Source organism: Mustela erminea, chromosome 3, assembly GCF_009829155.1.
Source record: "Mustela erminea isolate mMusErm1 chromosome 3, mMusErm1.Pri, whole genome shotgun sequence".
Taxonomy (NCBI): domain Eukaryota; kingdom Metazoa; phylum Chordata; class Mammalia; order Carnivora; family Mustelidae; genus Mustela; species Mustela erminea.
In genome coordinates this window covers 123,374,344-123,401,197 of record NC_045616.1, presented here as the reverse complement: position 1 = coordinate 123,401,197, position 26,854 = coordinate 123,374,344, and the positions used below count along the sequence as shown (strand labels likewise).

Genomic DNA, 26,854 nt, shown 5'->3' with positions numbered 1-26,854 from the left:
GAACAAACAGGGGCTTTACAACAAGTCAGTCCAGTGCCTTTTTGATCAGCAGAGTGTCTTGATCTAAGCCAATGGTTCTCACCTGAGAGTTGATGGAGGGGAGGGGATGGGCAAGACGGTGGTGGGCATTAAGGAAAGCACTTGTTATGATGGGCACCGGGTGTGTATGAAAGTGATGAATCACGAAATTCTACTCCTGAAGCCAATATTGCACTGTATGTTAACTAGAATTTAAATTTTAAAAAAAGAAAAAAAAAAACCAGTGGTTCTCAAAGTGTGACAAACAATGATCAGTGTCATCTGGGAATCACTGCATTGGAAATGCCAAATTGCTGGGGCGCCTGGTGGCTCCATCGGTGAAGCATCTGCCTTCTGCCCAGGTCCTGATCTTGGAGTCCTAGGAACAAACCTCACCAAGTTGGGGTGGGGAGTGGTTCCTGCTCAGCAGGGAGTCTGCTTCTCCTTCTCCCACTGCCCTTCCAGGCCTCTCGTGCTCTCGCTCTCTCTCTCTCTCTCTCTCTCTCTCAAATAAATAAATAAATAAAATCTTTTAAAAAAACGAAAGAAAGAAAGAGCCAAGTTTCAGCTCCCACCTGGAAAATACTGAGAGCCACAGCATGTGGGGCCTAGCACTCTGTGTTTTAAGCAGCCCTTCAAATGATTCTGGTGCTAGCTAAGGTTTGAGAAGCACTGAGATCAGCAAACCATCTAGCCAGATCTCCTTTCCTCCTGGAGGAAAGAATGATCTACACTGGTGCTTCTCAATTCTCCCTTTGCTCAAAGTGAGTGAGCCCAGCTAGGAAAAATGCCATGTCCACGTGGAAGTTTCAGGGGGTGGCTGGCCCAGGTGAAAAACGCCCACTCTTCAGCAACCCAGAGGCTCTGCTCTTTTCTGGGTCTAAGGCTGTCCTGCAGAGAATCTTGGAGCTGAAAGAGACCTTAGAGGTCACTTAGTCCAACCAGACCTGAAATTTGCTGCACAGTATCCACAGAGCCTCAGCATTAGCTGGGCCCTACCAGAAACTGGGAGCCCGCTGCTTCCTAAGAGCTTGTTTGCAATTGTCCTTGACTGACTTGGGGAGAGCTAGGGCTTACTCATTCCTATATAGGTTTAGACCAATGTAGAAATGAACATGATAATTTTAAAATAACCCATCTCAGTGCTGTAGAATGATGGGATATGGGATATCCTCCTTCACATTGGTCTAAAGTCTACCACCCCGCAGCCTCCCATCCCCACCCTGGTTTCGACTTCGGAGCCATAAGGAGCAAATCCAAGACCTTGCTTAATGAAAGACAGTGTTTACTGCTCACGGGCCTCACTTGGAGTGGAAGCACCAGGAGGGCGGTCTCTGGCTCCCCGCAGCCTCCGGTTCAGAAGATGCAGGTGCAGCCCACGGCGATGGTCTCCATGACCGCACGCTGGCGGCACGGCCCAGTGCGGGGCGGCAGCGGGCAGAGGCGGCGGCGCACGGGCACCTGGCTGAACACGGGCACGCTCACCATGCTGCGGTCCTCCTGCATGGTGAAGGGGTTCACACAGCCCAGGCACAGGCATTGCGCTTCCGGCAGGTCTGCGGGAATGCGGCTCGGGTCATGGTTGATGCTGCAGGAAGGCAGGAGAGAGCCCCAAGTGGCAGGTGTTCAGGACAGGGCACCCATCCCCCACACCCCTACCTTTCCTAACCCGGGTGTTGATCCCTGCAGCAAGACTGTGCTCTGCTGGAGGATGGGCAGTGATTAACTCTGGGTTCCGGGTGAGAAAACTGAAGATCTTGGAAGGCAAGCCAGCCCCAAGGTTATCCAGACTCAAGGGCACCAGTCAGTCACCCAGTTCCCTTCTCTCATCCCAAAGTTGCCCATCTCTGCACTAGATTGTACTGTGGGATCACAAGGAAGCTAAAGCTTTCTGTGTCTCATGCCTCCTCCCCATCATGTGTTTATATTCTTGGGAAATTTCATCCACAGGAAATGATATAGGAACATATTGATGTCTAATCCTCACCAGAAGAGGAGTCAGGAGGCCCGGGTTCTATGCTGACTGCGTTTCTCTTCATTCAAGACCTACTTTCACACACCCACCACGTGAGTGACTCTGTCCTAGACATGAGGTGTTCACTGATGGACAACACACCGCTTCCCTCGTAGAGCTGACAGTATGGGGGCTTGCTTTGTGACCACGCCTTCCTTGTGCCTCTGCTTTCTCATCTGCTAAATGGGTGGGAGGGAGTCTGTGGACCTGGAACATCTGTAGCACCCAGGAGCTTATTAGAAATGCAAAATCTCGGGGCATCTGGGTGGCTCAGTGGGTTGAGCCTCTGCCTTCGGCCCAGGTCGTGATCTCAGGGTCCTGGGATCGAGCCCCATATCGGGCTCTCTGCTTGGTGGGGAAACTGCTTCCCCCTCCTTCTGTCTGCCTCTCTGCCTACTTGCGATCTCTCTCTCTCTCTCTGTCCAATAAATAAAAAAAGAAATGCAAAATCTCAGGGCGCCTGGGTGGCTCAGTGGTTGAGTGTCTGCCTTCGGCTCAGGTCATGATCCCAGAGTCCTGGGATCGAGCCTCACGTTGGGCTCCTGCTCAGCAGAGAGTCTACTTCTCCCTCTCCCTCTGCCTGCCGCTCCCCCTGCTTGTGCTCTCTCTGTAACAAATAAATAAATTAAATCTTGAAAAAAAATACAAAATCTCATCTCTATCACAGATCTCCTGAGTCAGAACCTGCATTTTTATGAGCTCCCCCCACCCCGCAAAAAATCAAGGGCACAGTAAAGTTTGAAGCCCAGCTTTGCAGGATTTTAATGGACCTTCCCGATTGCCATATTCCAGATACGGTAGCCACTAGCCACATGTGGCTACTTAAATTTAACTCAATCAAAATTAGTCAACTATACTTAAATAAAATAAATGAAATAAGCAAAATGAGTTCCTCAGTTGCAGTAGCTACATCTCAAGTGCTCCACAGTTACATGAAGCTAGTGCCTACCATATTAGATTGTCCACCATCACAGAAAGTTCTATTGAACATGCCCTTCTTGGGTCTCGGGACCTAAGGTGTGCAGCTAAAAAATATTTGGCCTGGGGGCACCTGGATGGCTCAGTTGGTTAAGCATCAGACTCTTGGTTTTGGCTCAGGTCATGATCTCAGGGTTGTGAGATCGAGCCCCACGTTAGGCTCCACAGCAAAGAGTCTGCTTGAGTGTCTCTTCCCTCTCCCTGCTCATGCACACACACTCTCTGTCTCAAATAAATCTTTAAAAAAAAATCTTTCAAAAAAAAAAATATATATATATATATTTGGCCTGATTTGTGAGTGAGGACCCTTACAGGTTAATCTATTTCTTCATTATTCACTCAACACACGTACATTTGGCCCCTTCTACATGCCAGGGTCTGGGCTTAGAAGGAGAGCTACAGCCAAGGTGAGACACCGGCCCCATCATGCAGGGATAGCAGGTCTTAACTCACAAACCTAACCACACACCCTAATCACGAGAAGATATATAAAATATTGTTTTCTGGGCCTCTTCCTTGTTGAGTGGGCCACGAGCATCCTTACATGACTCTGATGGAGGCCCTGGGAAGATGCCAGGCGGACATGACACCCAGGCAGACACAGCAGCTCAATGCCGCCTGCAAGACCTGTAACTGGGAGGAAGTGAGAGCCTGGCCGGTGCCTTAGCAGGGACATGAACCATGATCCCTGGGCTCTGCCTCCATAGCTCATTTAATAACAAGCCTATAAAACCTATGAGGTGCGACTCTTCACTACGGGAAAGAAACTGAGGGTCAATGGATGGGAGTTGGTGGGGGATGGGGTAGCCAGGTGACAGGCATTAAGGACGGCCCGTGATGTCTCGAGCCCTGGGTGTTAACGTGCAGCCAATGAATCACTGAGCGCTACCTCTGAAATGAATGATGAACTATATGTTGGCTAATTGTATTTCGATTTTTTAAAATGGAAAAAAAAACCCAATACCTATGACTATAAACCCGTATCACCACCACTTGCACTGAGGAACCTGGAGCTCAGAGAGGCTAAGCTTGCCCTAAGCCACGCAGCCAGTGAGAAGCAGAGCTGGGATTCAAACCAGGCATTCAGGTCACTGAATCCAAGGTCTGCGTGCGACAGTGATGGGGACAGTGGGGTGTACAGTTTGCCCCCAGTTGCCCAGCCAGGCCTACCTGTAGCCCCAGGGTGACAGGCTCCTCTTGTTGGACAGCCACAGCTGCAGGTTGACCTCACACTTCCTTCTGGCCGGCTCGGAGCTGTTCCTGAGCTGGGCCACCATCTCCCTGAGGTTCCTCTCGTATTCCTCCATGCGGGCATACGGCTTCGCCTGGGACACCAGGTCCAGTGGCACCTGGTGAGGCCCTGGAGCCAGGGTTCCAGGCCGCCCTGGCCCCTTCCTCTTGCCTTTGGGGTTCCTGGGCTGGCCCAGCCCCAGGAAGATGGAGAGGGTGAGAAGGAGCAGCTGGGGAAGAAGGCCACATGTCAAAGGTGGGAGATCCAGGTGTCACTCTGGGCCAAGACTCAAGGCCCAGGAAGGAGAGAGCGAAGAGAGGCTCTGTGGAGACCACCCTCTCCTGCCATGCCTGGCCTGGTCCCGCCAGGCCATGACACGTGTACCACACATGTGTGTATGTACCACAGTCATCAGTAACTCCTGCCTGTAGTACCTCTTAAACATCTCCCCACACTCCCACTTCTCTGTCTGGGCAACTATCCTCACTTCCCTCAAAAGCCTCCTGCCTGGGCTCCCCACATATCTCCCTGGCTCCTTCAATCCAGTCTCCATACCATGGCCAGGGATAGATGTTTGAAAGGCAAATGTGATCATGTCACCCTCCAGCTTAACCGTTCACCCTCAGGGTAACGACACCCTGACTCTGCCCCACGGTCTGACCGCTGCTGAGCTCTGCCTCCTCAGATTGCCTCCGACCTCCTCTCACACCTGTGCTCTGGTCTTCTCTGGCCTTCTCTGAAACCCTTTTTCCCACCATGCTCCTTCCTGCCACAGGGACTTTGCACCAGCTTCTACCTGCAGAGTCCTGCCTCCCCTCACCTTCTAAATACTCCTACGCCTCGTGTCTCAGCCCAGTGTCATGCCCTTAGGGATGCCTCAGTAAACTTTCTTGGGCTCCCAACACCACACGCACCTTGTGTGACTGTAGACTTACAGTTTGTGTGTGGGTATGGCTCTTTTATATGTCCATCCCGACTAAGCACAGACTTCGTGTGGGCAGACATTGCAGCAGTTTCCACATAGTGGCTCACCGCCATGACTGGGTCAGTGAACGGCTATCCCCACCCCAGCCCGTCTGTAGCTCCCAGTCTGGGACCGGGAGCACACAGTGGACAAGGAACAATCCCCTAATCTCTTGGGGCTTGTTTTTGATGACAAGGAGGTGGGCTGCTTGTGGCTAGAGGTCAGGGCCACCTGCTTAATCTGGTGGCAATGGATTGGCCCTGCAAGGCCTTTCTGGGGAGCAGGCACGTAGGTGAGGTTTGAAGCATGAGAGTGAGGCAGATGTGGGCAGAGGGAGTCTAAATATCTCGGGGCGGGGCAGTGTAAAAGGAGGTTTGAGTCAGTGAAGAGCTGTGCTCGGGACACCACGAGGCTGAAATAGAGGGTGCAGAGGAAGGAAGGGGACAAAGGTGGGGAGACAGGCGGGTCCCGGCTGAGGATCCTTGTGGGGCGCCATGACCCCTATGCTCCCCTCCTTTGTGCCCAACCCTCTGCCTGCAGCCCACCATCCACACCTCACCCACCTGCATCCAACATCACCGACCATCGTCCCCCTCTTCCCACAGAACTGGGATCGTCAGGAAAGGCTCTGGCTTGCTCGAGAGAAGCCCCGGGGGGCCTGACAGAAGCCAGACTCCTCAGCAGGCCCGGGAGACAAGGACCAGAACTTAAATGGGGCTCGGTGCTCGCCAGAAAGGAGGAACTTTCCAGAGGGTTTCATCTGGTCTCTGAATCTAAGCAGGCTCCTACCTGCCCTGAGTCACTCACGTCACCACCTGCAGGGCCCACACCTGAACTACCCAGGCTCCCCAGCAAGTCTGGACCCTGGGAAACAAGTTTCAGCAGAGCCCCTTCTGGCAGCACTGCTGCCTGGTGCCAGAGACTCAGGGCGCTAAATTCTTCCCTTTTGGTCCTGGATTCCAGTGCAGAAAAATGTCTCCTTAACCGCTGACTTTCTCATCTGAGCGTCTCACGTGGCATTCTGAAACTCTGGCTCTCCACTCAGAGAAACCCCCCCGGAACAAAATCAAAGTCCCCCTTCCTGGGAACCAGAAACAAAAAGGACTTGCCCAAGGTCACACAGCGGGGGATCTCAGGACCCCAGCGGGGGTGGGGGGGCAGGACACAGACACCCTTTGGAAAAACCCCCCGATAACAGAGCTGGCCAGGGTCTCCCCCGACGGCTTTGGCCTGAAAGGGCCTCACTGTGAACGAGCTGAGCCCAGGTCAGGAGCCCGAGCTGTTGGCCATGGCTGCGGGCTCTGAGACCAGTCTCTGTTTCTTTCTCACCCTGGGGGAGACGGCAGAGGGAGAAGTTGCCTCCGCAGATTCCAAGCCAAACAGAGGCAGCCATTAATCAATAGGAAAGAAGTTAACGAAACAGTCAGGCCCTAAAGTGGGGTGGGGGTGGGGTGGGGTGGGGAAGCGCCACGTACCAGGCTGTGCGGCCAGTCCATCCCCGCGAGGCTGGTCTGCAGCTGCCGCCGGCCTGGAACCCCAGGTGCCTCCGCCAAGAGAATGGCAGCAGCAGGATGGAGTGAAGCAATTATAGCTCGTCAGGGGGCTGCTGGGGGGTGGCTGGGTGGGCTCGTCATCAGCTGGGAGCCTCGGGCCCCCAGCTGGCTGGGCCTGGCGCAGGGGCAGGCGGCGGCGAGGGGCATGGGGGCGGGCCAGGAGCCGGGCCGAGGTGCCCAGGGGCTGTTGACTGAGGGGACAATGCCCTGTGTGTCTGGCGGGGCTCTGGCGGGTGGCACCTCCGCCTGTGGCCTGCGGCTAGCCACCCGGCCAGCACCCACAGGGCCAGCTAAGACAATCAGCTTCGTTTGCTTTGGGGATGGCGAGGGGGTGAGGGCGGAGGAGGGACGGGCTGTCCGTTGGTCAGGAGAGCAAATGTTCTCGAGTGTGCCGGCCAGGAGCGGGACATAAGCCCCATCTCCCAGGAAAATAGCCTCAGGCACCCCAGGCTCAGCCAGCCTCAGGTGAGTTTCGTGGCACCCCCCACCTTGGGGGTTGGAGTCCCACCCACTTAGTTCGCGGGCAGGGAAACTGAGGCCAGAGCAAGGAAGGAACCTGTCTGGGATGATGCAATGGGTTAGAGATGACAGAACTGGGATTCATACCTGGTCCCGGTGCAGGGCTCTATCCCCCACCTCATGCTGTTTGTCTTGGGATATTTTCTGCAGGGTTCCGGCCTGCCGCGGACATGTTTCTGAATGGGTGCTCTCACGCAGGCCGAGTTGCAGATCGTGGGGACTTCTGGCTGCTTGTTCGGGCCTTCCCAACGTAGTGCTCCCCACCCCGTGGAGAGGGTCTTCACCCCAGGGGCCTGTCCCTGCGTGGCTGTCTGTGACTTTGACTCTTCTCAGTTTCCTTCTCTGGAAAATGGGAGTCATGCCCAGGAATCAACAGTGGCCTGGCCCCTTTCTTCCTGAAATGTCTCCGAGTCTCCCTTTCCACCTCTCTAGAATGGTAGGGTCATCGTAGTGGCCACTGCTCGGGGCTGTTAAAAGAGGTAAAGGAAATACGCCGTGTTGAACAGCTGCCACGCTACCTGGCATGTAGTAAGTGCTCAGTAAATACTTAGCTTTAATGATGAAAACGATTATGATAAAATAATCATAAAATTGTTACTATAAACCTTAGCTGTTCTAATTAGCATCGGTTCTCACTGCTCAGCCAACTCTCCTTCCTTACCCCTCGGGCCTACCCTCCTAAGAGAGCTCTGGGCTTCCCGGCTCTGGCCGCAGTGTGGTGAGCTCGGATGACCCCAAGGTCTCCGAGGCCTGGAATCCCACGCTGAACTGACCAGCCCCGCGGGTCGAGGTCTTTCACCTCAAACGAACAGCCCAGCCCTACGACATGAGCGAGCCGGTCCGCCCAGGGAGTCAGATGGGGGGGTGGGAGGGAGCACACAGAGGACAGGGAAGGACACCGTGAGCAAACATCTAGGACGGCACCGTCCTGCTGAGGGCCACTCCTGGCCATTTACAGGAATCGGCTGAGGAGGAGAACACAGAGTGCGACGAGCTCCCGAATGTCACAAGATTAATCTGTCCGGGGCAGGTTTCCACAACATAACTGAGAAACCGGCTGGGGCTGGAGCTCTTCGAGAGATACCACCATATTTGGTCAAATACTAGACAGGCCTCTATTCTATCACTGGAAACTCTGGAGGGAGGGGGACTCTGAAAATACCTCCTCAGGCAGCAAGGGCCCCCACTCCCATCCCTGGCAGCCCCAGCCCCACCACCACTGTCCTCGGAACAAGCGTGAGAGGCCAGGGATGGGGCAGCCTCCTTGATCCCCCTCTGCTGCTGCTGGTAGGGGGGGTCCAACCGGCACACAGCTGGGGGGACCCCACCCCCACTTGGGCACCCACAAAATGTGAAATTAAAAGGCAGGGACCTGGCTGCCTGGGGGTCCTCTGTTTCCCAGGACCCCTGAAACCACCACACTCTCCTACCTGCTGGCCCACACACACCCTCGCCTCTGTAGTCCCAAGTCAGGACTTAGCTTCCCGGCTTCCAGCTTCAGGGCTTGTCCATACAGATTCTAGGCTCCCAGCCTCAGAGCTCTGACGATGCAGGCCCCGGGGAATCCACACCTAACAAGGGGCCAGTCTGGGAGCTAGAGGAGTCCTTACCTGTCCTCTTCTGGTTCTCCCACCCCACCACCACTTTAGCACAGGAGACAGAGGCCCAGGAGGGGTAGGCCTCATGCAGGCCCACAGGCCTGTTGGTGCCAGAGCCGGGAGAGGCTGGGTAGAGCACACCTTAGTCTCCTAACTCTTACTGTTCTTCCCCAAAGTTTACACCTACAGCTCCGGGCCAGGCTGGGACTCCAGAGAGGATGGGGGGGAGACTCCTCCCAGTGGGGAGGTGGATCTGTGGGGTACCCAGACAGGTGCTTGGGGAGTCATGGATGGGCCCAGTGACCATCACTGGGTGTCCCATTCCTGGGCCATCTCGGGCCTGGAAGGCAGTCCTTTCCTCCAGCCTAGGTTTCTAGAAACCACTGAAGGTCATCTGTGGTCAGGGATGTCCTAAGTGTGAATCCTGGCCCACCATGCTGGCTGACTGCTGCGGGACTCAACCCAGGCCTGAGGGGGAGGCGTAAGAACTTGGGCTTCAGGGCCTTCTGCCCCACAGCAAAGCTGGGGTCGTCAGCACTTATAAATGAGGGAAGGGGCAGATGCACTGGAGAGGCAGAGGCAGCGGGCTGGCTAGCTCAGAGCCACCAGAGCCCTCGGCGGCAGGCCCACCAAGAGCAGTGCCGTTCTCGCCACCAGGGGGCGCCACCAGAAAGCCAGACAGCCCTGCAGAGCGCAGCAAGCCCGAGGGAACTTTGAGCTGCCCTTCCCCCCTTTCCCTGGAATGGGCCCTGGAGCTGCAAATGAGGGGACCAGGTGGTGAGGCATGGGTCCCGTGCCTGCTCTTGACCGCCTGAGTGACCCTGCTGTTAGGGTCCAGCTCCAGGGACAGCTCTCACGTCAGAGCAGGAACGGCACAGCCACCAAGAGTGAGAGGGTGTGATGGGGGCCGGGCGCCTCTGTCTGCTTCCTGAGTGATTCCTTGCACATGGAGCATCTCCCAGGTGCTAGGCCCTAGGCACCGTCAGCTAGATATCGTAATTTTGAGAAAAGAACAATGAGTAATAATAACAGCTACTGCTTAATATCTACTCGTTGACTGCCGGCACTGTGCTAAGTCCTTCACATGCACTGTCTCATTAAACTCTCCCAGGCACCCTGGAGTGAGGTCCTAATTTTATTCTTCATCTATGAATGGGGAAACTGAGGCTCAGGGAACCCAAAGTCACGGAGTCAAAGCAAGTCTGTCTGATTTCTGTCCATGCTGTCCCCTGCTGTGGGGGAAGGAGAGGAGGGGCGATGCCTCACCTGTCACCGAGAAAGGGCTATGCTTGCCTAAGCCTCACACTGACATCCTCAAATGACCCGGACTGTGAATGCTGGGGAGGTCACTGAGCCCAGGCCCAAACCAGAGTCCTCTAGAGATCTGAGAACTCCCAGGCTGTGAGCACAGCACCTAGCAATGTTCCTGGCAACTAGTGAATGCCTGGTAGGCATTCACAAGATATTAGACACCTTGACGCAAACCACTGTCTGTACTATGGAGTGTTACTGCTGGAATGGAGAATGGGAGGCCAGAGCAGCAGGAACCTGGAGGACAGGGGATTGTCCAGGACTAAGGGTTCAGACTCTAGAGATTGACAGACCTGAGTTTTTGAGTATCACCTCTACCAAGCCACAGCTCTGTGACCTTGGGACAGTCACTTGACTTCTCTGAGCCCTAGTTTCTTCAGCACAGTGGAGAAAATAACTTGGCCTGGCTAGCACGTTGTGAGGCTCCAAAGAGATAATGCATGTGAAAGCAGTTAGCAGAGCGCCTGACAAAAGTAAATGCTCGATTAAAGGGGCTGCTGTTGTCACCGTTCTTGTGAAAACACATTTTGATTTGGGCCTTTAAGGATGCTTCTGGAATGTTCTTAGGTGGGGAGGACGTTGTGAGGTGGGAACAAGGATAGAATGTGCAGAAGAACGCAATGGCCCCGTTTCCAGTGGGCCCACCCTGGAGCCAGGAGGACCTGGAGGATGCAGTTAAAGACTTGCCCGAGTGGGCCCAGTAAGGTCTGGGGAGGCGGGAGACTAAGAGGCGCCTCCGCTCCAAGATGGAGGGGGGCTGTGGCCAGGAGGACGTATCCTCCACAGGAGGTCTTGGCTCTCCTGCCATGCGGCCCACCCCGCCCGCCACCCTCCTGGGTAGGAGTCTTTCTCCCAGGCCCATATTTGCACAAATGCCTGCCTCACTGCTCACTCCAGAGCCCCAGCCAAGAGGCACTATTTTAAGCTCCCTGGACGGGAACACTGTTGGTGGGAACAGACCCAGCCTGCAAGCTCCCAGTTCTCAAAAAAGGGAAAGGCCTGGGTGAACAGGCGGCCCCTGAGATGCGCTGAGGGGCGGCCACGTCTGCAGGATCCTCTGCCCAGGCCAGGTGCCAATGCTTCCTCCCCTGCTGGGGGCAGTCAAGGGAATGAGAGTTGGGGCAGGACTCTAAGAGGTGGGCTTGTGCTCTGGGACTGGGTGTCTGCCCAGCAGCCAGCCTTGAAGACACCAAGTTCGCATTTCCGAATTACAGATGAACTCTACTCCGACCCCGGACCTCGTCTCTTGTTAGCGCTCGGCATCCACAGACCCTCGAGCTGGGGGATGTCTTGTGTAGCTCCTACCTGCGTAGGATCTCCGTTTAAAACATCTTAGCAGGACACCTTCGTAGCAGCGAGATGATTTCTCTCTGAGGACGCACATCTTATTCTCTAAAGCTCTCATGGTTGAAAATAATAATTATAATTAGGAAAGTTTTCTCTTTCATTATGCGGCAGTCGCCTCCTACAATGCAATATGGTGTAGTGGGAGATGGCTGCCTTCAGAAATGGTCGGACGCTCGCCCGGCCCCTCCGATGTGGCCACATCCTCTCCACCTAACATCAGAAAGACCCAGTAACTTTCTAGGGTGGTTTCAGTGGATTCATCATAAAAATTATGATTTGCCGGGATGTCTGGGTGGTTCAGTCAGTTAAGCGGCTGCCTTCAGCTCAGGTCATGATCTCAGGGTCCTAGGATCAAGCCCCACATTGGGCTCCCTGCTGAGCAGGGATCCTGCTTCTCCCTCTCCCCCTGCCTGCCACTCTATTTGTGCTCTCTCTCTCTCACACACACACACTTTCTCATATAAAAAAAATAAATTTTAAAATAAATATTTTAAAAAATCATTATTTTCCTGGCCTACAATTGTTACTTAATATTTGGCGAATTTTGGCTGTTTTTATTGTCATTTAGTTGGTTTTGTGTGTGCCTATGTCTTGTGTATGGTATTTTTGTGGGTGTGTATGCTATATTTGCTTTTTGATGGTGAAAAAACAGTATAGACTAATATTTAAAGCATGGGCTTTGAACTAGAGTGACCTGAACCCCTAGCCCTGGCACACAACAGCTGGGTTCCCTTGGGCAAGTGATTTAACTTCTCTGAGTCTGTGTGTGTCCTCCTGGAAAGGAGAGGGGTTAACAAAATAATGCAGGTAACGTGCCTGGCACAGCGTCGTGCTCAGTGAACTGCCCCTCTATCATTCTGTTGTATATTCTGTTATTCTTTGTTCTTGCTTCGTCCATTTCACAAAGAACAATTCTGGTCAGCTCTTCTAGAACTTTTTAACTGTCAGAGTCCCAGTCATAAAATGAACTTCCCTGGGAAAAAGTGAGCTCCCCATCGGCAGAGTTGTTTTTAGTAGAGGGCCAAAGACCCGTTGGGAGTGGTATGAGGGAGATTTAAGAAGAGGAGAAGGTGGGGGGTGCTTGGCTGGCTCAGTCAGTAGACTGTGCAACTCTTGATCTCATGGTCATAAGCCCCAGCCCCACATTGGGGCATGGAGTCTACTTAAAAAAAAAAATAAAATAAAAAGTGGAAAGGCCTGGGCTTGTTGATTTTTAGAAGTTCCCCTCCAGCCCTGAGAGGTCTGAGTCTCCTATGTCCAAGGCCCCGGGTTCCCAGGTGGGGTTGTCCTGCCCGCCTCCGCTTGTCCAGACCTGGAACAGGAAGGAGCCCGAAGAGGCCTGTGAGAAATATGGACTAAACAGCCTGTCCCCAGGGCAGACAGAGGCGCCGGGCCCCCTGCCCACCAGCACATCCTCCCCTCACGTCCCAGGGGATGTTTATCCTTTTGGTCAGAGTTTATAGGACGTCTGGACTTACAAGATCCAGAGTCCTGACTTTTCCCTGAAAGCTGTCAGGCCCTCCTCCTGCTGGTTGGGGCTGTGTCTGTTTTGGGTGGGAGGCCCCATCCTCCAGCAGAAGCAGGAAAAGCGTACAGCATGAGAAATGTTCTCTTCAGACCCCCAGGACCCAGAGCTGGTAGCGGAAGAAGGCTTGGGGGGAGGTGGGAAAGAAAGAGGTTGGTGTCTCCTGGCTGTTTATACAAGAGGAATCCTCCAGGGGACGCAGGGTGGAGAGGGGAATTCCTTCATAGCTTAGGGTCAAAGGCCTGCTCCCCAAACACAGCTGAAAGGCATGGTACTTATCAGAGTCTGTCTTACATACTGGCTTCCGTCACTGGCTCATAGAGCCATGTTTTCATTGTGTTTGTTTTGGTGTCTGTGTGAGTGCGACTTTGTGGATGGGCTCTTACATGTGCGTGTTCTGGAGTCATCAAGTGGGAGCCCCCTGCAGACTGCGAATGTGGCCTACTCACCCACATGCTTCTCAGGGCCTGATTCAGGAGCCTGAGGGCAGCTGTGACCAGGGCAGGACTTACGGAGGCACAAGAGGAACTCCGAGAGCTCCCCAGTACCCACCACTTTGGGGAACAGGCGGTGAGGCCTGTCCCACTGCCCTTCAGCAAGCAAGGAGCCTTACTGGCTGTAGCCAAGGCCTCTGTCCCCAGCCTGCCTCCCCAGCCAGAAACCAGCCTCAGAAATGTACAGGCTCCTAGGGCTCCTGCAGAAGGAGGTCTGAACCTCCCGTCTGTGTGGTAGGAACCTATTCCTGAGGATAATGAGAAACTGCCCCAGGTGGGAGTTTGAATATTGTGCCCAGGATGCTCTAGAAGTTTCTATGAGCTGTGACCTTATGGTAGGGGCCGTAAGGAGCCTTGAGAGTCCTTGAAGAGGGTCCACTCCCTTCTTGACAAATACGTAATGTGGCAGACACCGTGCTCAGCACTGGGCATACAGCGCTGAACAGCCAAGACGGTTCCCGAGCTCATGTTATGAAAGAGGATGGTGGATACAACAATACTGAGATTTCAGGACCAGGCTAAGGGACTGTGCCTGGGTGTCCCTCCTCTCAGTCTCCTATACCTCCTGCATCTGCGAGCATGGCTGGAGCCCATGACCTCAGCTCTCAGAGCATGTGGAAGAAGGTACAAGGTCTCCAGAATGCAACATCTTGCCAAATTTCTGTTGAAAGTTCGGTTCTCATAAAAATTGTATTTGTGAGGGAAGAAGAAATGGCTGGTGGGGAATCCAACCACGTCCAAAGTCTGGTTCCCAGGAAAGAAGCCTTCCTAACTGTTCTAATGTTAGAAGAGAATGTCAAGGAGCACCTGGCTGGCTCAATCAGAAGAGAGTACGACTCTTGATCTCAGGGTCATGAGTTCGAGTCCCATGTTGGGTATAGAACTTACTAGAAAAATAAGTAAACTTTAAAAAAAATGTTTTTAAGACAAATTATTAACATAAACCCAAGGCCAGGTTTCTGGCCCCAGGAGGTGGTGGTGATGCAGCCTTAGGATCCAGTCAGAAGCTGCCGATAACTGCCTGGTGGTAAGAGTGATAGCTTTTGTGTGTAAATAGTACTCTCCAGTTTACAAAGCCCTTTACATCCTTGACTTTATTTACCCTTGTATCAATCCCATGTTAATATAAAGATTCTTATAGAAGAGGAAACTGAGGCCCAGGGAAGGGAAGCATAGAGAAAAAAGGCAAAGCTTAGGATGAAGGCCTGGATCCCCAAGGCCACTTCTGACCACCAGCCTAACCTTTGCCCCAATTTAGGGCATGAGCTTTGGAACAAGGCAGTGGTTAGAGGTGGGCCCCCCAGGTCAGTAGGAGTATACACAGAGCACCAAAGTCCACCCAAATTCTCTCTGACGTGGCCAGGCTGTGCTCTGTGAAGAAGCCTACCTTGAAGGGAGATGTGTCTGGTGAGAGGGCTTAGTGCCAGGCGGACATGTTTTCTGAGTCAGCTCCGGAGAGAATTCTAGGGTGGGGCTGACCCCAGTCTCTCTCTCTCCCAGTAGGGCGCTCTTGGAAAAACTGGAATTGTTTGGCTCCTCAGTCTGGTGATTACATAGCTATGTCCACAGTGTTTGTCTTCCATATTGGGATTCCACTGCATTCTATCCCATTATCTCAACCCCAGGCCTAGCTCTGACACTATCTTTCCAGAATTCCCTACAAACCTTTGCATGTTTTAGACTGTCTCTTCAAACCTCAGGATCAGCAGGATTTTTACAGTCTTTTTGCTGGCTTCTCAAGGATACTCCTAGCAAATGTTCCCAAGTCTCTTATTAGGCTTTGCTTGATTTAAATGTCAAACCCCCGCCCCGCTCCCTCCATCTGCTGATGGCAAATTTGTTCTTTGAGAACATACAGAACAAAGCTGCTCCTTCTGCCCTATGACAAGCAGTGTCAGTCAGGATGTGCCACATTGTGCTACAGTAACAAGCAACCCTCAGACCTTGGAGGCTCACTCCAGCAAAGGTGTCCTTCTCGCCTCTGTCACAAGTTCCACGTAGGCTGTCAGAGTGTGCTCTGCTCATCAGAATCTCTCAGTGACCCAGAGCAATGGACGCTTCCACAAGTACCCCAACAGGATCAGAGGTTTGGAGGCCATGCATTGACAGGAGTCAAGAATAGGTTCTGGAGTCTTTGCAACCATTTTCTTCCAGCACATTCTTTCCTCTCTAAGTGTCAGTTTCTTTTCTTTTTTTTTTTTTTTTTGAGATTTTATTTATTTATTTGACAGAGAAAGAGCACAAGCAGGGGGAAGGGCAGGCAGAGGAAGAAACAGGCTCCCCGCTGAGCAGGGAACCCGACTGGGGGTCCATTCGAGGACCCTGGGATCATGACCTGAGCCAGAGGAAGACGCTTAACCAACTGAGCCACCCAGGTGCCCCTAAGTGTCAGTTTCTTATCTGTAAAATAAAGACAATGATAAAACTCCTACCTCACAGATTTGCTGTGAGGTTAACTGAGAGGATGGATGTAAGCCCTCAGCATGGAGTCTGGTTCATGGCAAGAACTCCAAGAATGTCAGCTGTTATGACGTTACCATAATAAGTTGTTAACTTACTAGTGGCTACCATCTCCAGACAGTGCAACCCCTGTTCTTTCTACTGTTCCCCATCTTGGCCAGTGTGAATTCCTTGGAAGAGTTGAAGAGTTCTTTTTCCTTCCACAGGTTATTTTCACATTTTTTGTCATGCATTTCACTTCCTGAGGGAGGAGCTTGAGGGTTCAAAGCTGAGGCAGAAAAGGTATACCTACAAGTCTTGCCAATCCCAAACTAGATTTATTCTCTTCCCAAGGTTCATTATACCAAGACCTTTTGGAAAGTCCAGAGAAGGGAGGTCAAATTTGGAGATGAATCCTTGCTTCAGATAAAACCCAATGGTGGAGAGACATGGAAATCAAACCGTAGACTATCCAAGTTAGAAGAGATGTAAAATAAGCAAGTCTCGTCAGCTCCTCCTCTCTTTTATAGATGGGGAAACACACGTTCAGAGTCGGAAGAAGACTGACACAAGGTCACACAGCCATTCAGTGTCAGAGTTGAGTTCTGAACCCACTGCCCTGAGTCCCAGTCTTGGGCCTTTCCACACACCACAGAAGAGGACGAGGGGACAACATTCCTCACTGCTGGGATGGAGGGGTGGTGAGAGTAGAAGCTCCTTGGAATTACGGCTTGTCCTCATTTCATGGAGTTGTGCTCCAGCAGAGCTGTGAAGTTAACTTTATAAACATTACCTTATTAAGGCTTCTTGAAAACCCAAAGTCACAGCTCCTCTGGGTCATGGGACTTGCGTTGAGCATCCAGTGAACAAACAAAGGGTAACGTTACATTTTTCACTTCGTTTAGGAAACCTGGCTTCTAATTATAGGATTTGTTTAACAGTCCTGAATGGTTTACGAAGGCTTGGATCAGCGTCCGCCCGGAGGAGTGTCAGCCGGAGAGACAGAGGCAGGGTGGAGGCCAGGAGGCAGCGAGAGGCCTCAGTGGCAGAGGGAGAGATGACAAGCAAGGTCAATTTAAGCCAAGGCCTAGGGGCATTAATTTTGCCCTAATCCCCCCAGCCAGGTTGCTCCCAGTTGAAAATTATCTCCAATAACCATTACCATAACCCTTTCATACAGGGACTACGAATATGAATGAGCTCAAGGGCAAGCAGGTGGAACAGGGGTCCCATTACTGTTGGGTGCTCTGTCAAACTGAACCTCTGCAACAGCAGGTCATTCTTAGCACTCTTAGCCGGGGGACATGGGCTAGAGGCTGGCTCGAGCTCCTTGCTTATATGAATAAATAACCTTTCAGTAAGTTATTTTTTTAAATAAATCTTTATAAATTCTGTAAAATACTATTATATGAATATATTTATTCCCTTAACACAGATAGAAATTAGCAAAGATAGAGGTAAAAGAGAAGTCCCTCATGTTATATATAACTAATAATATAATATAATATGTAACTAGGTCCCTCTGATTAAGCTCACCATCTAAGGAGGCAAGGGGGTTATCTAAGGAGGTTCTGCGGGGGCGGGGAGGGAAAGTCCCCCCACCACTAATGCAGCCCAAGTCGGGGTACAGGGATCTTGCCATGCTGCTCCCAGGCCAAGACACGAAATGTCCAGCCCACCTACCATATAGACACACTTTCCTCCTCACACAGGCCTCCACTGCAAGCGCAGCCCAGGCCCCCACCAAGCAGGAAACCCCCCAAACCCTCACCTTGTCCCAAATGTCTCAGTGCCTCAGTTCTGAGTTAGCACACGTGCTCATGCGCGTGCATGTGTGTGTGTGTGCACACACACACCCTTCTAAGTCCCCTGGACAGCCCAGGCCTGTGCTTTCTTAAAGCTAGATTCATGGTTGGGTGCCTGGGTGGCTCAGTGGGTTAAGCCGCTGCCTTTGGCTCAGGTCATGATCTCAGGGTACTGGGATCAAGTCCCGTGTCAGGCTCTCTGCTCAGCAGGGAGCCTGCTTCCTCCTCTCTCTCTGTGCCTGCCTCTCTGCCTACTTGTGATCTCTATCTGTCAAATAAAATAAATAAAATCTTACAAAAAAAGCTAGGTTCATGGTTTCCACCATGGAGAGTCATTCAAAGCTCAGGGAAAATATTAGAGTCTTCTATGTTTACTTCTCTCTCCTCTCATTTCTGTTTTTTATTTCTAAGAGAATATGATATATTCGTAAAATAGTACTTCACAGAATTTATAGATATTTATCTTTAAAAAACAACTTACTTAAGGTGCACCTGGGCAGCTCTGTCAGTTAAGCACCCAACTCTTGATTTCAGCTCAGGTCATGATCTCAGGGTCATGAGATTGAGCCCGGCATCAGGCTCCCAGCTCAGCAGGGAGTCTGCTTCACATTCTCTCTCCCCCCTCCCTCTGCCATGCCCCCTGTGCTCTCTCACTTGCTGTCTCTTTCTCTCTCTGAAATAAGTAAATAAATCTTTGAAAAATGACTTATAAAATAAAATACATTTATTTTTTTTAAACTGTTGTTTACTTCTAGGGTATTATGATAAAAAATGTTGAGTTGCCCTGGACCCAGACTTGGAACTTAGTGTTCCTCAACTCTGGGTAGAGTAAGGGGACCCCCAGCCTCCAGGATTTTGACTCCTGCTTGCTCTTCTGAGTTGGAAAACAAAAGTACCTCTCATTCTTTCCGATTTTTCCACATTCTGAGCAGCTTAAACATTTAGACACACAAAGATAGCAAGTAAATAGTAAATTCATCCTTTTTAAAAAGATTTTATTTATTTATTTGACAGAGAGAGAGAGATCACAAGTAGGCAGAGGCGGGCAGAGAGAGAGGGGGAAGCAGGCTCCTCATTGAGCAGAGAGCCCGATGCAGGGCTCGATCCCAGGACCCTGAGATCATGACCTGAGCTGAAGGAAGAGGCTTAACCCACTGAGCCACCCAGGCACCACTAAATTCATTATTAAACTATAGTAAATCCTGGATTCAAACCCAGGTCCAATGGGTTCCAGAGCTGTGCTGGTTTCCAAACACTGTGGTGTGACAGAGTTGAGTGACATAGAGTTGTCCCTACTTCCAGCCCCTCACTCAGTACTTTTGCACAGAATAACCATCAGACACATTTACAGAACACTTAACAGCATGACCCAGCCCTGTGGGACTTGCTGTTGGTAATATGGGGTCAACAGCATGAAAGGCGCAGAGGGCCAGTCCACCTCCTATGTCTCCTAATGTCCCCTTAGTCAGCCCATCACCTCTGGGGTCCTGTTGGTGTGGGAGAGCTCAGGCTTTGCTTCTTCGCACATCCCCTCCTGGAGGCAGGAAGTTCCCTGAGGCAATGCTGGGGGGCAGGAAGCACCTCCTTGGGAGGCTGCTCTCTAGACCCCAGGTTTACTCCTTGGCAAAGTGGGGCAAAAAGTCCCACCTGTCTGCCTGCCTTGGGAATCTTTGGGAGGATCCACAGTGTACAGAACAGAGTCAAGGGCAGGGGCTGTTGGGGGCAGGTGGTCTGGTAAAAAATAGTGCTGGGGAAGGAGTGTTGTTCCAATGGTCTCAGACCCCAGCGAGCTGGGTCCAGGATCTCTACTGCCCAAGTCAAAAGATGAGCTGGTGATGGACCAGCAGCAGGGAAGCACCCCCCCCCACCACCACCATCACCAAACACTTCAGGAGTACCTCCTTTCTCATGTCCCCCAGAAACCAAGGTCAAATTGCTTACTCATGCCCTTTCAAAACAGGAAGGCAAGGGAAGGAGACACTGCAGTTCTAGCGGACCGAGAACAGCAGGGAGACAGGGGGACACCACCCAGTCTTAGAGGTGCTGAGAACGTCAGTCACTGGGCGCATCAGCCAAGTCCATGTCCACTGTCACTTTTCTTTTTTCTTTGTATAGATTTTATTTATTTATTTGATAGAAGGAGAGCACAAGTAGGCAGAGCAGCAGACCAAGGAGCAGGCAGAGGGAGAGGAGAAGCAGGCTCCCTGCTGAGCAGGGAGCCCAATGTGGGGCTCGATCCCAGGACCCTGGGATCATGACCTGAGCCAAAGGCAGACACTTAACTGGCTGAACCACCCAGGCACCACAGTGTCACTTCTCTTTAATGTCCAGATCCAGTGGCTTCAGCTCCCTCCCCACATTTCTGGCAGGTGTAGGGAATTCTCCCTCATCCACTGAGTGTTAGGGGCACTTAAGTTCCTCCCAAATTAGTCCTCACTTGGCACACCTGCTTCTCCAAGGCACCGGCTCCTAACTTGAGCTCCTGTCCACACACACACACACACACACACACACACACGCACACACACACACACACCGGCGCCCATTCCTTCATCACCTGAGCACCATTCCTGGAAATGCAAGTCTGCAACGGTAAGCAGGCCTTTCACTGAACTGTTGGTGGAGGGGGGGGGCAACTGACAGGGCTCACACACCTCACCCCTGGCTTTTCAAGCCCCTGTGTCACTGTCATTACCCCAGGGACTTCTCACCGGCCCTGTCTCTCCTCGGGTTCCAGATTTCACCCCTTTGGGAGCTGGCCCTGAGCTCCTCCCCAGGGTCTCATACCTCCCTACCCCCACCCAGGCTATCTGCAGGAAGGACAGACCAGTTACCGCTTCTATGGGGGGCATGGGGGACTCGAGCAATATGTGGGAACCACCAACACATAAGACCTTGGCTCAACCACAGCTCCTCTAGGCCTTCTTGTGACAGAGAATCCGCCCCCCCCACCGCCACGCAAAAACACCCCGCGTACCAGGACAGGCTTTGCAGCATTGTTGATGCTATCAAAGGACTGCAAACCTTCAAAAGGTTCAGCCCTACATTCACACAGGACTAATGGCCTGCAGCAGGGCCCATCCACGAAGTGCCCCTCTCCAGCCACTGAAAAAACAAGGCAGCCCTCTCCGAAACGATAGGCTGCAGTATCCGAGATACGCGATTAAGGAAAGGAAGGCAGGTGCCCAGCAGTGTGAATAGTGTGCTCCTATGTGTATACAACATGCCAGGGCTGGGATGCACGTGTGGCAGGGGAGCTTGCTAGCATCTGCATAGACCATTGCCACCACAATGAGCAAAACCCAGTAACAGATTTGCTCTGGGGAGGGAAGCTGGGGGGTGGGGTGAGAAGGTGGGCTTGGGAAGGCACCTAGAGCTTTCCGATGGTCACGACGTGCAGATATCCCCTATTCAAACACTAAATACTGGTTACTGCGGATGTGTGTCCTTTCGCCCCCCTCCCTCGCCTCTGGGCTGGGCCCCAGGGGTGTGGCCTTCAGGAAGCTAGGGAAGCCACCTGAAGTGAGTCAGGTCTCACCCAGCAGAGGGAGGAGCAGCCCCAACCAGCACAAGTCATTCCTTCCCCCTTCCCTACCTCCATAGTAAATTGTCCAAGCCCTTTACTGTGTGAAGAGAAAACCTGAGGCCCAGCTTGGGAAAGTCGTGTGGCCAGTGCCACCCAGTAAGTCAGCCTCCGTGCAGTTCTGAACCCAGCCCCAGTGCCTTTGTTCATGCTGTTCCTTCTGTTCCAAATGCCCTTTCCTGTTTTCACTCTTCCAGTCCGACGGCCTGCTTCCGAGAAGCTCCCCAGATTCCCAGACCAGCTATGACCTTCAAGCGTGCCTTGTGCACAGTCCTGTCCAAATTCCCTGTCTTCTCCATTGGCCAGTGTGAGCTTCTTGAGAGCCCCAGGCCTGGCCCAGTGCGAAGCCCAGCATGGGAGTTTAGTGCTGACGACCTGGATGAATGAGTAAAAGCCCATAAGAATGCTTGCATTCATCCCTCTTCTGAAATCCTCCCGTGCTTCCCCAAGACCTCTCCTATCACTCAGCAGCATGTCCTCTACAGCATCATTATTTCTGGGCACATTCGCAGCACCCGTCTGTTGCCAGCACACCATGAAAGTGCACGTACAAGTTGTGTCTTCTTTCCACAATGTCAGCTTTATTCAGTCATAAAGCAAGGTTAGCACAATGATAAGCAGGTTAGGATTCCAAACTCAGTGACATTCCACTATGTGTTTAACTTGGCTTTTTACACGTTACACAAAACAAAACACGATCCAAAGTCTCGCAACAGACAAGATGCAACAAGGAAGTTAACGAACCGAATGGGAAGTCAGCCTGTGAGTGCACGGCAGGGATGAGGCCTCCATCTGCCCAGGGCAGCTCTCAGCGCGTGCTGCTTACTATGTTTGAGCAGTGGAGGATCTCGGGTCTGCTCAGACCTCAACTGGGCAGAGCCCTTGGCGGCAGCTGCTTTTTTGATGTGGTCAGATGTGAAAGGGTCAGCATCTTGAACGTCTAATGGTTTGCTGTAAAAATTCTTCCTTTTTAAAAGGATTCAATCAGTGTTGAGCCTTTGCAGACCTCCCCTGGTTCTGAGGGTCAGATGTTCTGAGTGTGGTCAGCCTGTGCTGGTTTTGGCATATCCGGTTTTAGCTACAACGCCCTTGGCTGCTTGGGTCACTGCTTGACGTAAGTGACTCCATCTTGCTCTGTACTCCACCTTTCTTGCTCGATTCCTCCCTTCCTCCCTTTTCCAGGATCCATCCTCAGAATGAGAGAGTTTCCAGGAATATTGTTTGAGTCCCCGGATCCAGCCATGCCTAAAGCTGATCTACCTGTGGATTTTTAGTCACATGCACCAATGAATTCCTGTTTGTTTTGAAGCCACTAGAGTTGAGTTTTTTTCATCCCTCGCCATAAAAGAGTGTTGTGTGAGAACACCCTCAACTGTACCACACATGGTCTGGTTCCCTTTCCACAACATTTTGGATACAATAGTTACCTATATTTGCATGAGAACAGAAAGCACCAGACACAGACCCAGACCCTGAGGCTAGGGATGGAACAGAGCAGTCCCACACACCACAGTCCCTCCTCTAAAGCTCTGGGAACCCTGCTGAAGTTCTGCCAGGTGGGCAGATAGTAATGACCCTGCTTACAAGTGGAGAAACTGGGGTCCGAGTCGCCCAGTGAGTTAGTGGCACGGCTTGGAGGAGAACTTGACCTCCTGCCTCCACTGCCTTCTAGATCATTTACCCGTCATCAAAGGAGAATGTTGGGCTTGGCCTGCGCACACACACAATAACCAGGGCCCAAAAAGGAAAAATGGTGGTGGCGGGAAATCGGTCATGGTTGAGAATAGAGACAATTATCTTTGTTTAAAAATCTCAGGATAGAAAGAATAAAGAAGCAAATTTGAGTGGGATAGTCTTGTAGCATAAAGAATTACCAGTGTATGGCCCGAGATTCTAGAGTGTGGTGATGACTGTGAACCCTGCAGTGTTTGTTGGGTGAATTGTGGATGGTGGTAGGTTTTGGTTAGCTCTGGCTGTCACCCAACAAGTCAGTAAGGCCAGGGTCTGACTCGCATCTCCTGGTTTCTAAAGATAGTACTGTTTTCAGTACCCCAGGTTCATGGGCTCAGTGATGTGAATTTTGCCAGTTGCAAAATGACCAGGACTGAGAATTCAGGTGGAGGATCTTGGATTTAGGTGAGGGATATGGTGGGCTGGCCAAGCAGCATTCCAACCTACCCCCAGAGTACCTTCATTAATGCAGAACCTAATAGGCTGAAACAGTTCCCAGACCTCCTAAAGTTCTAGATGAATGTCCTATCTCTGCTTCTTCATTGTAGCTGAAGCCAAGTTCCACTCTATGGGTTTTCCACAGCAATTTTCTATCATGGATGCGCTGAGCTGTGACCCCCCCCAAATCCATAAGTTTGAGTTTTAACCCCCAATGTGGCAGAATTTGACCTTCTCTGGCAATTGCGGATGTAATTAGTTAAGATGAGGTCATACTGGAGTAGAGTGAACCTTAATCCAATTCGACTGGTGTCCTTATGAAAAGGTGGAATTTGGAGACAGACACCCACAGGGAGAATGTCACGTGAACATAAAGGCAGACAGTGGGCTGATGCATCTCAAGCCAAGGAACATGAAAGACAGCCAGCAAACCACCAGAACCTCTAAGAGAAGCCGGGAACAGATTGTCCCTTGCAGCCTCCAGAAGGAGCCAGCCCTGCCAGCACCTTGCTCTTGGACTTCTAGCCTCCCAGGCTTGGAGACAATATGCTGTAGAGCCACTACAATATGTATTGTAGAGCCACCCGGCTCTAGTACTTTCTTACGGCAGCCCTAAAAAAAGAATACAGGCATTGTACCTAATAGGCCCGTGGATCTGTCTCTTGCTTCAACAGTATTTGGACAGAACAAACCCAAGTGTGCCGCTTCTTCAGCCTCCTAACACCCTCCAACCTCTTTTCCAGCCACAATCTTTGGGACCATCTTCACAGTCATCCTCTGCCTCTGGGACCAGCCAACACTGTATTTCGAGCTTAACTCCTTATTGCCAATGAGCCATGAGCTTCCTAGAATGTTCCACTAAGACGGGGGCCTCCATCAACTGCTGGGTCAACACGCACCTGCAGGCCTCCTACACCCACCTCTCTCTGGGCTTCGGCTTCGAACCCTGACGATGTGGCTCTGGACACGGGCCACTACTTCCATGAGCTGGCCTAGAAGAAGTACAAGGTCACCAAGCTCTTGAAGATACAAAGTCAGCTCACTGGCTGTGCCCTCTTCTGGGACCTGCAGGAGACTTTCCAACATGCAAGGACACCACGGAGGCCCGCATGGTCCTGGAGAAGAACCTGACACAGGCCCTTCTGGAGCTGCATGCCATGGGCTCTGCTTCAAAAATCACCATTTCTGTGACCCGAAGAACCACTTCCCGGGTGGGGAGGTGAAACTCCTCAGGAAGATGGTGACCACCTGACCCACCTGTGCAGGCTGACCGGCCCCCCAGGAGCTGCCCTTTTGGAGCTTGGCACTTCCAACAGCAGCAGGAGGGACAGCCCTGTGGTGTCGTCAGCTGAGTCCTTTTTCCAGGCCCTGCTGGAAGCTTCTTCAGCCTTCCTAACTGCAGGAGCGCCTAATTCCCTGTGGTGAGTTCCTTTCTGCTGGAATGAGCAGGAGTGGTTTCCCTGACTCGTCCTAATCTCCTGGGTGACTCACACCCTGTTCAATTTTTGATTTTGCCCAGTCGGCATTTGTTAAGTTGTAACACAAAATACATTGGTGAAGGCTTGTGCGCCTTTTTTTTTAAACTGAAGTATCGCTGACATACAACGGGACATTAGTTCAAGCGTCCAACAGTGATTCAGCTGCGCCCACCTCAGGAGGAGCTACTGTCTGTCCCCGCACATCGCACGCCACTGCTAGAATGCCATAGGCTCACTCCCTCTGCTGTGCCTTTTGTCCCCATGATTTATTCACTCCCTGACTGGAAGCCTGTATCTCCCACTCCCCTTGGCCCATTTGGCTCACCCTCCCCCCCACCCTGCCCAGCTAGCAGCCATCCGTTTGTTCTCTAGACTTATGAGTCTGTTTCCCCTGTTTGTTTATTCGTTTGTTTTGCTTTTTTTAGATTCCATGCTTGGGGGAAATCATATGGCTTTTGTCTTTCTCAGACTGGCTTATTTCACTTAGCATGCTACCTTCTAGGTCCCTGCCTGTTGTTGCAAATGACAAGCTCTCATTCTTCTTTTATGGCCGAGTAATACTCCATTGTGTAAATGTACCACTTCTTTATTCATTCATCTATGGAGGGACCCTTGGGTTGCTTCTGTATCTTGGCTCTTGTAGATAATGCTGCCCTAAACATAGGGGTGCATGTATCTTTTCCAATTAGTGTTTTCTTTTTCTTTGGATAAATACCAGTAGTGGAATTACTCAATCGAATGGTATTTCTATTTTTAATTTTTTGCAGGATCTCCATGTTGTATGCCTTTTAAAAAGTGGTAATTCCCCTTTTTTCTGATAGGGAAAAACAATAAATGCTCAGTATAAATCAGGAAAATCTCAAATACAGAAAACAATAATGAAGTAAGGCAAAATCACTCAAATTCCTACATTCTCTCAGACATTAACCGTGCCTTTTCACACACACGTGCAATCACATGCACACTCACACATGTTATGGAGGGGTTCCTTTGCATGGTTCAAGGTGTGATTGATCGGTGTGATCCAACTGATCCCAAGGGTTCAAATGTCCAAGACCCAAAGGATAGTAACAGCAGGAGATCAGATGAGCAGCAGAGCTGATCTCCCCCAAGGCTCTCACCACCTTCTTCACATGTGTCCGGGGGCTCCAAGTCCTTACAGGTGTCTCGGGCAGGTATGCAGACTGGGGTAGAAAGACATGAATATCCAGCAGGAGCTGGTGTCGGTGAGTCATATCTAAGTTGTGCATCAAGTCCACACTCCCAAAGCAGCCACAAAGGTAGAAGCTGATGTTCTCCCAGACCAGGGAAGGGCTCCAAGCCAAGGACCCAGAGCCCATCAACACAAGCCTCTCCCACATCCCGTCAACATTCATGTGCCATGAATGGCAGAGGGTTTGCAGAATGGCAGGGGGTTGCAGAGGTTTGGAAGGATTGTGCGACCTGGCCATTCCCTCCCCACAACTGTTTTTCCCAGGTGATCCAAACAAGAGGTTGGGTATTTCCTTCTACAGGACAATGGGAATCTCGCCCTCCTTCCTTTCCCAGAGACATGCTTCTCAGGCACTCCTCAGTGACTTTCTGTCCTGGTCTGTCTGTGCAGCAGCCTCAGAGACGGACAAAACACAAACTTAGCCTCCAGCGGGCACCTTGCTACATTCACTGTTATCCCCAACAACGGACACATCATTTATTTTATTCTGGTAAAATATGTATAGCATAAAACTGGCCATTTTAACCATTTTTCAGTACATAATTAAATACATTCACGGTGTTGTACAACGATCACCACTACCCATTTCCAGAACTTTTCTCATCACCCCAAGCA

The 26,854-nt window shown here is 51.5% G+C and overlaps 1 protein-coding gene across 5 annotated transcripts in view; it reads right to left on the bottom strand.

The window, feature by feature from the left end:
• Nucleotides 1–1,282: 1,282 nt before the first annotated feature.
• The window catches only part of IL17B (interleukin 17B), a 38,359-nt gene continuing 12,787 nt past the window's right edge, over nt 1,283–26,854 (bottom strand). For 2 of the 5 annotated variants that reach the window (XM_032337364.1, XM_032337367.1), the window contains 2 exons: nt 4,181–4,470; nt 1,283–1,606 (listed from right to left, as the gene is read on the bottom strand). In XM_032337364.1, the coding sequence (XP_032193255.1) occupies nt 1,375–1,606; nt 4,181–4,470 (522 nt within the window). In that variant the 3' untranslated portion in view covers nt 1,283–1,374. Of the gene's footprint in view, nt 1,607–4,180; nt 4,471–5,768; nt 5,918–6,680; nt 7,013–7,364; nt 7,620–26,854 lie in introns of those variants that run through there. The other 3 variants (XM_032337363.1, XM_032337365.1, XM_032337366.1) reach the window with 3 other exon arrangements.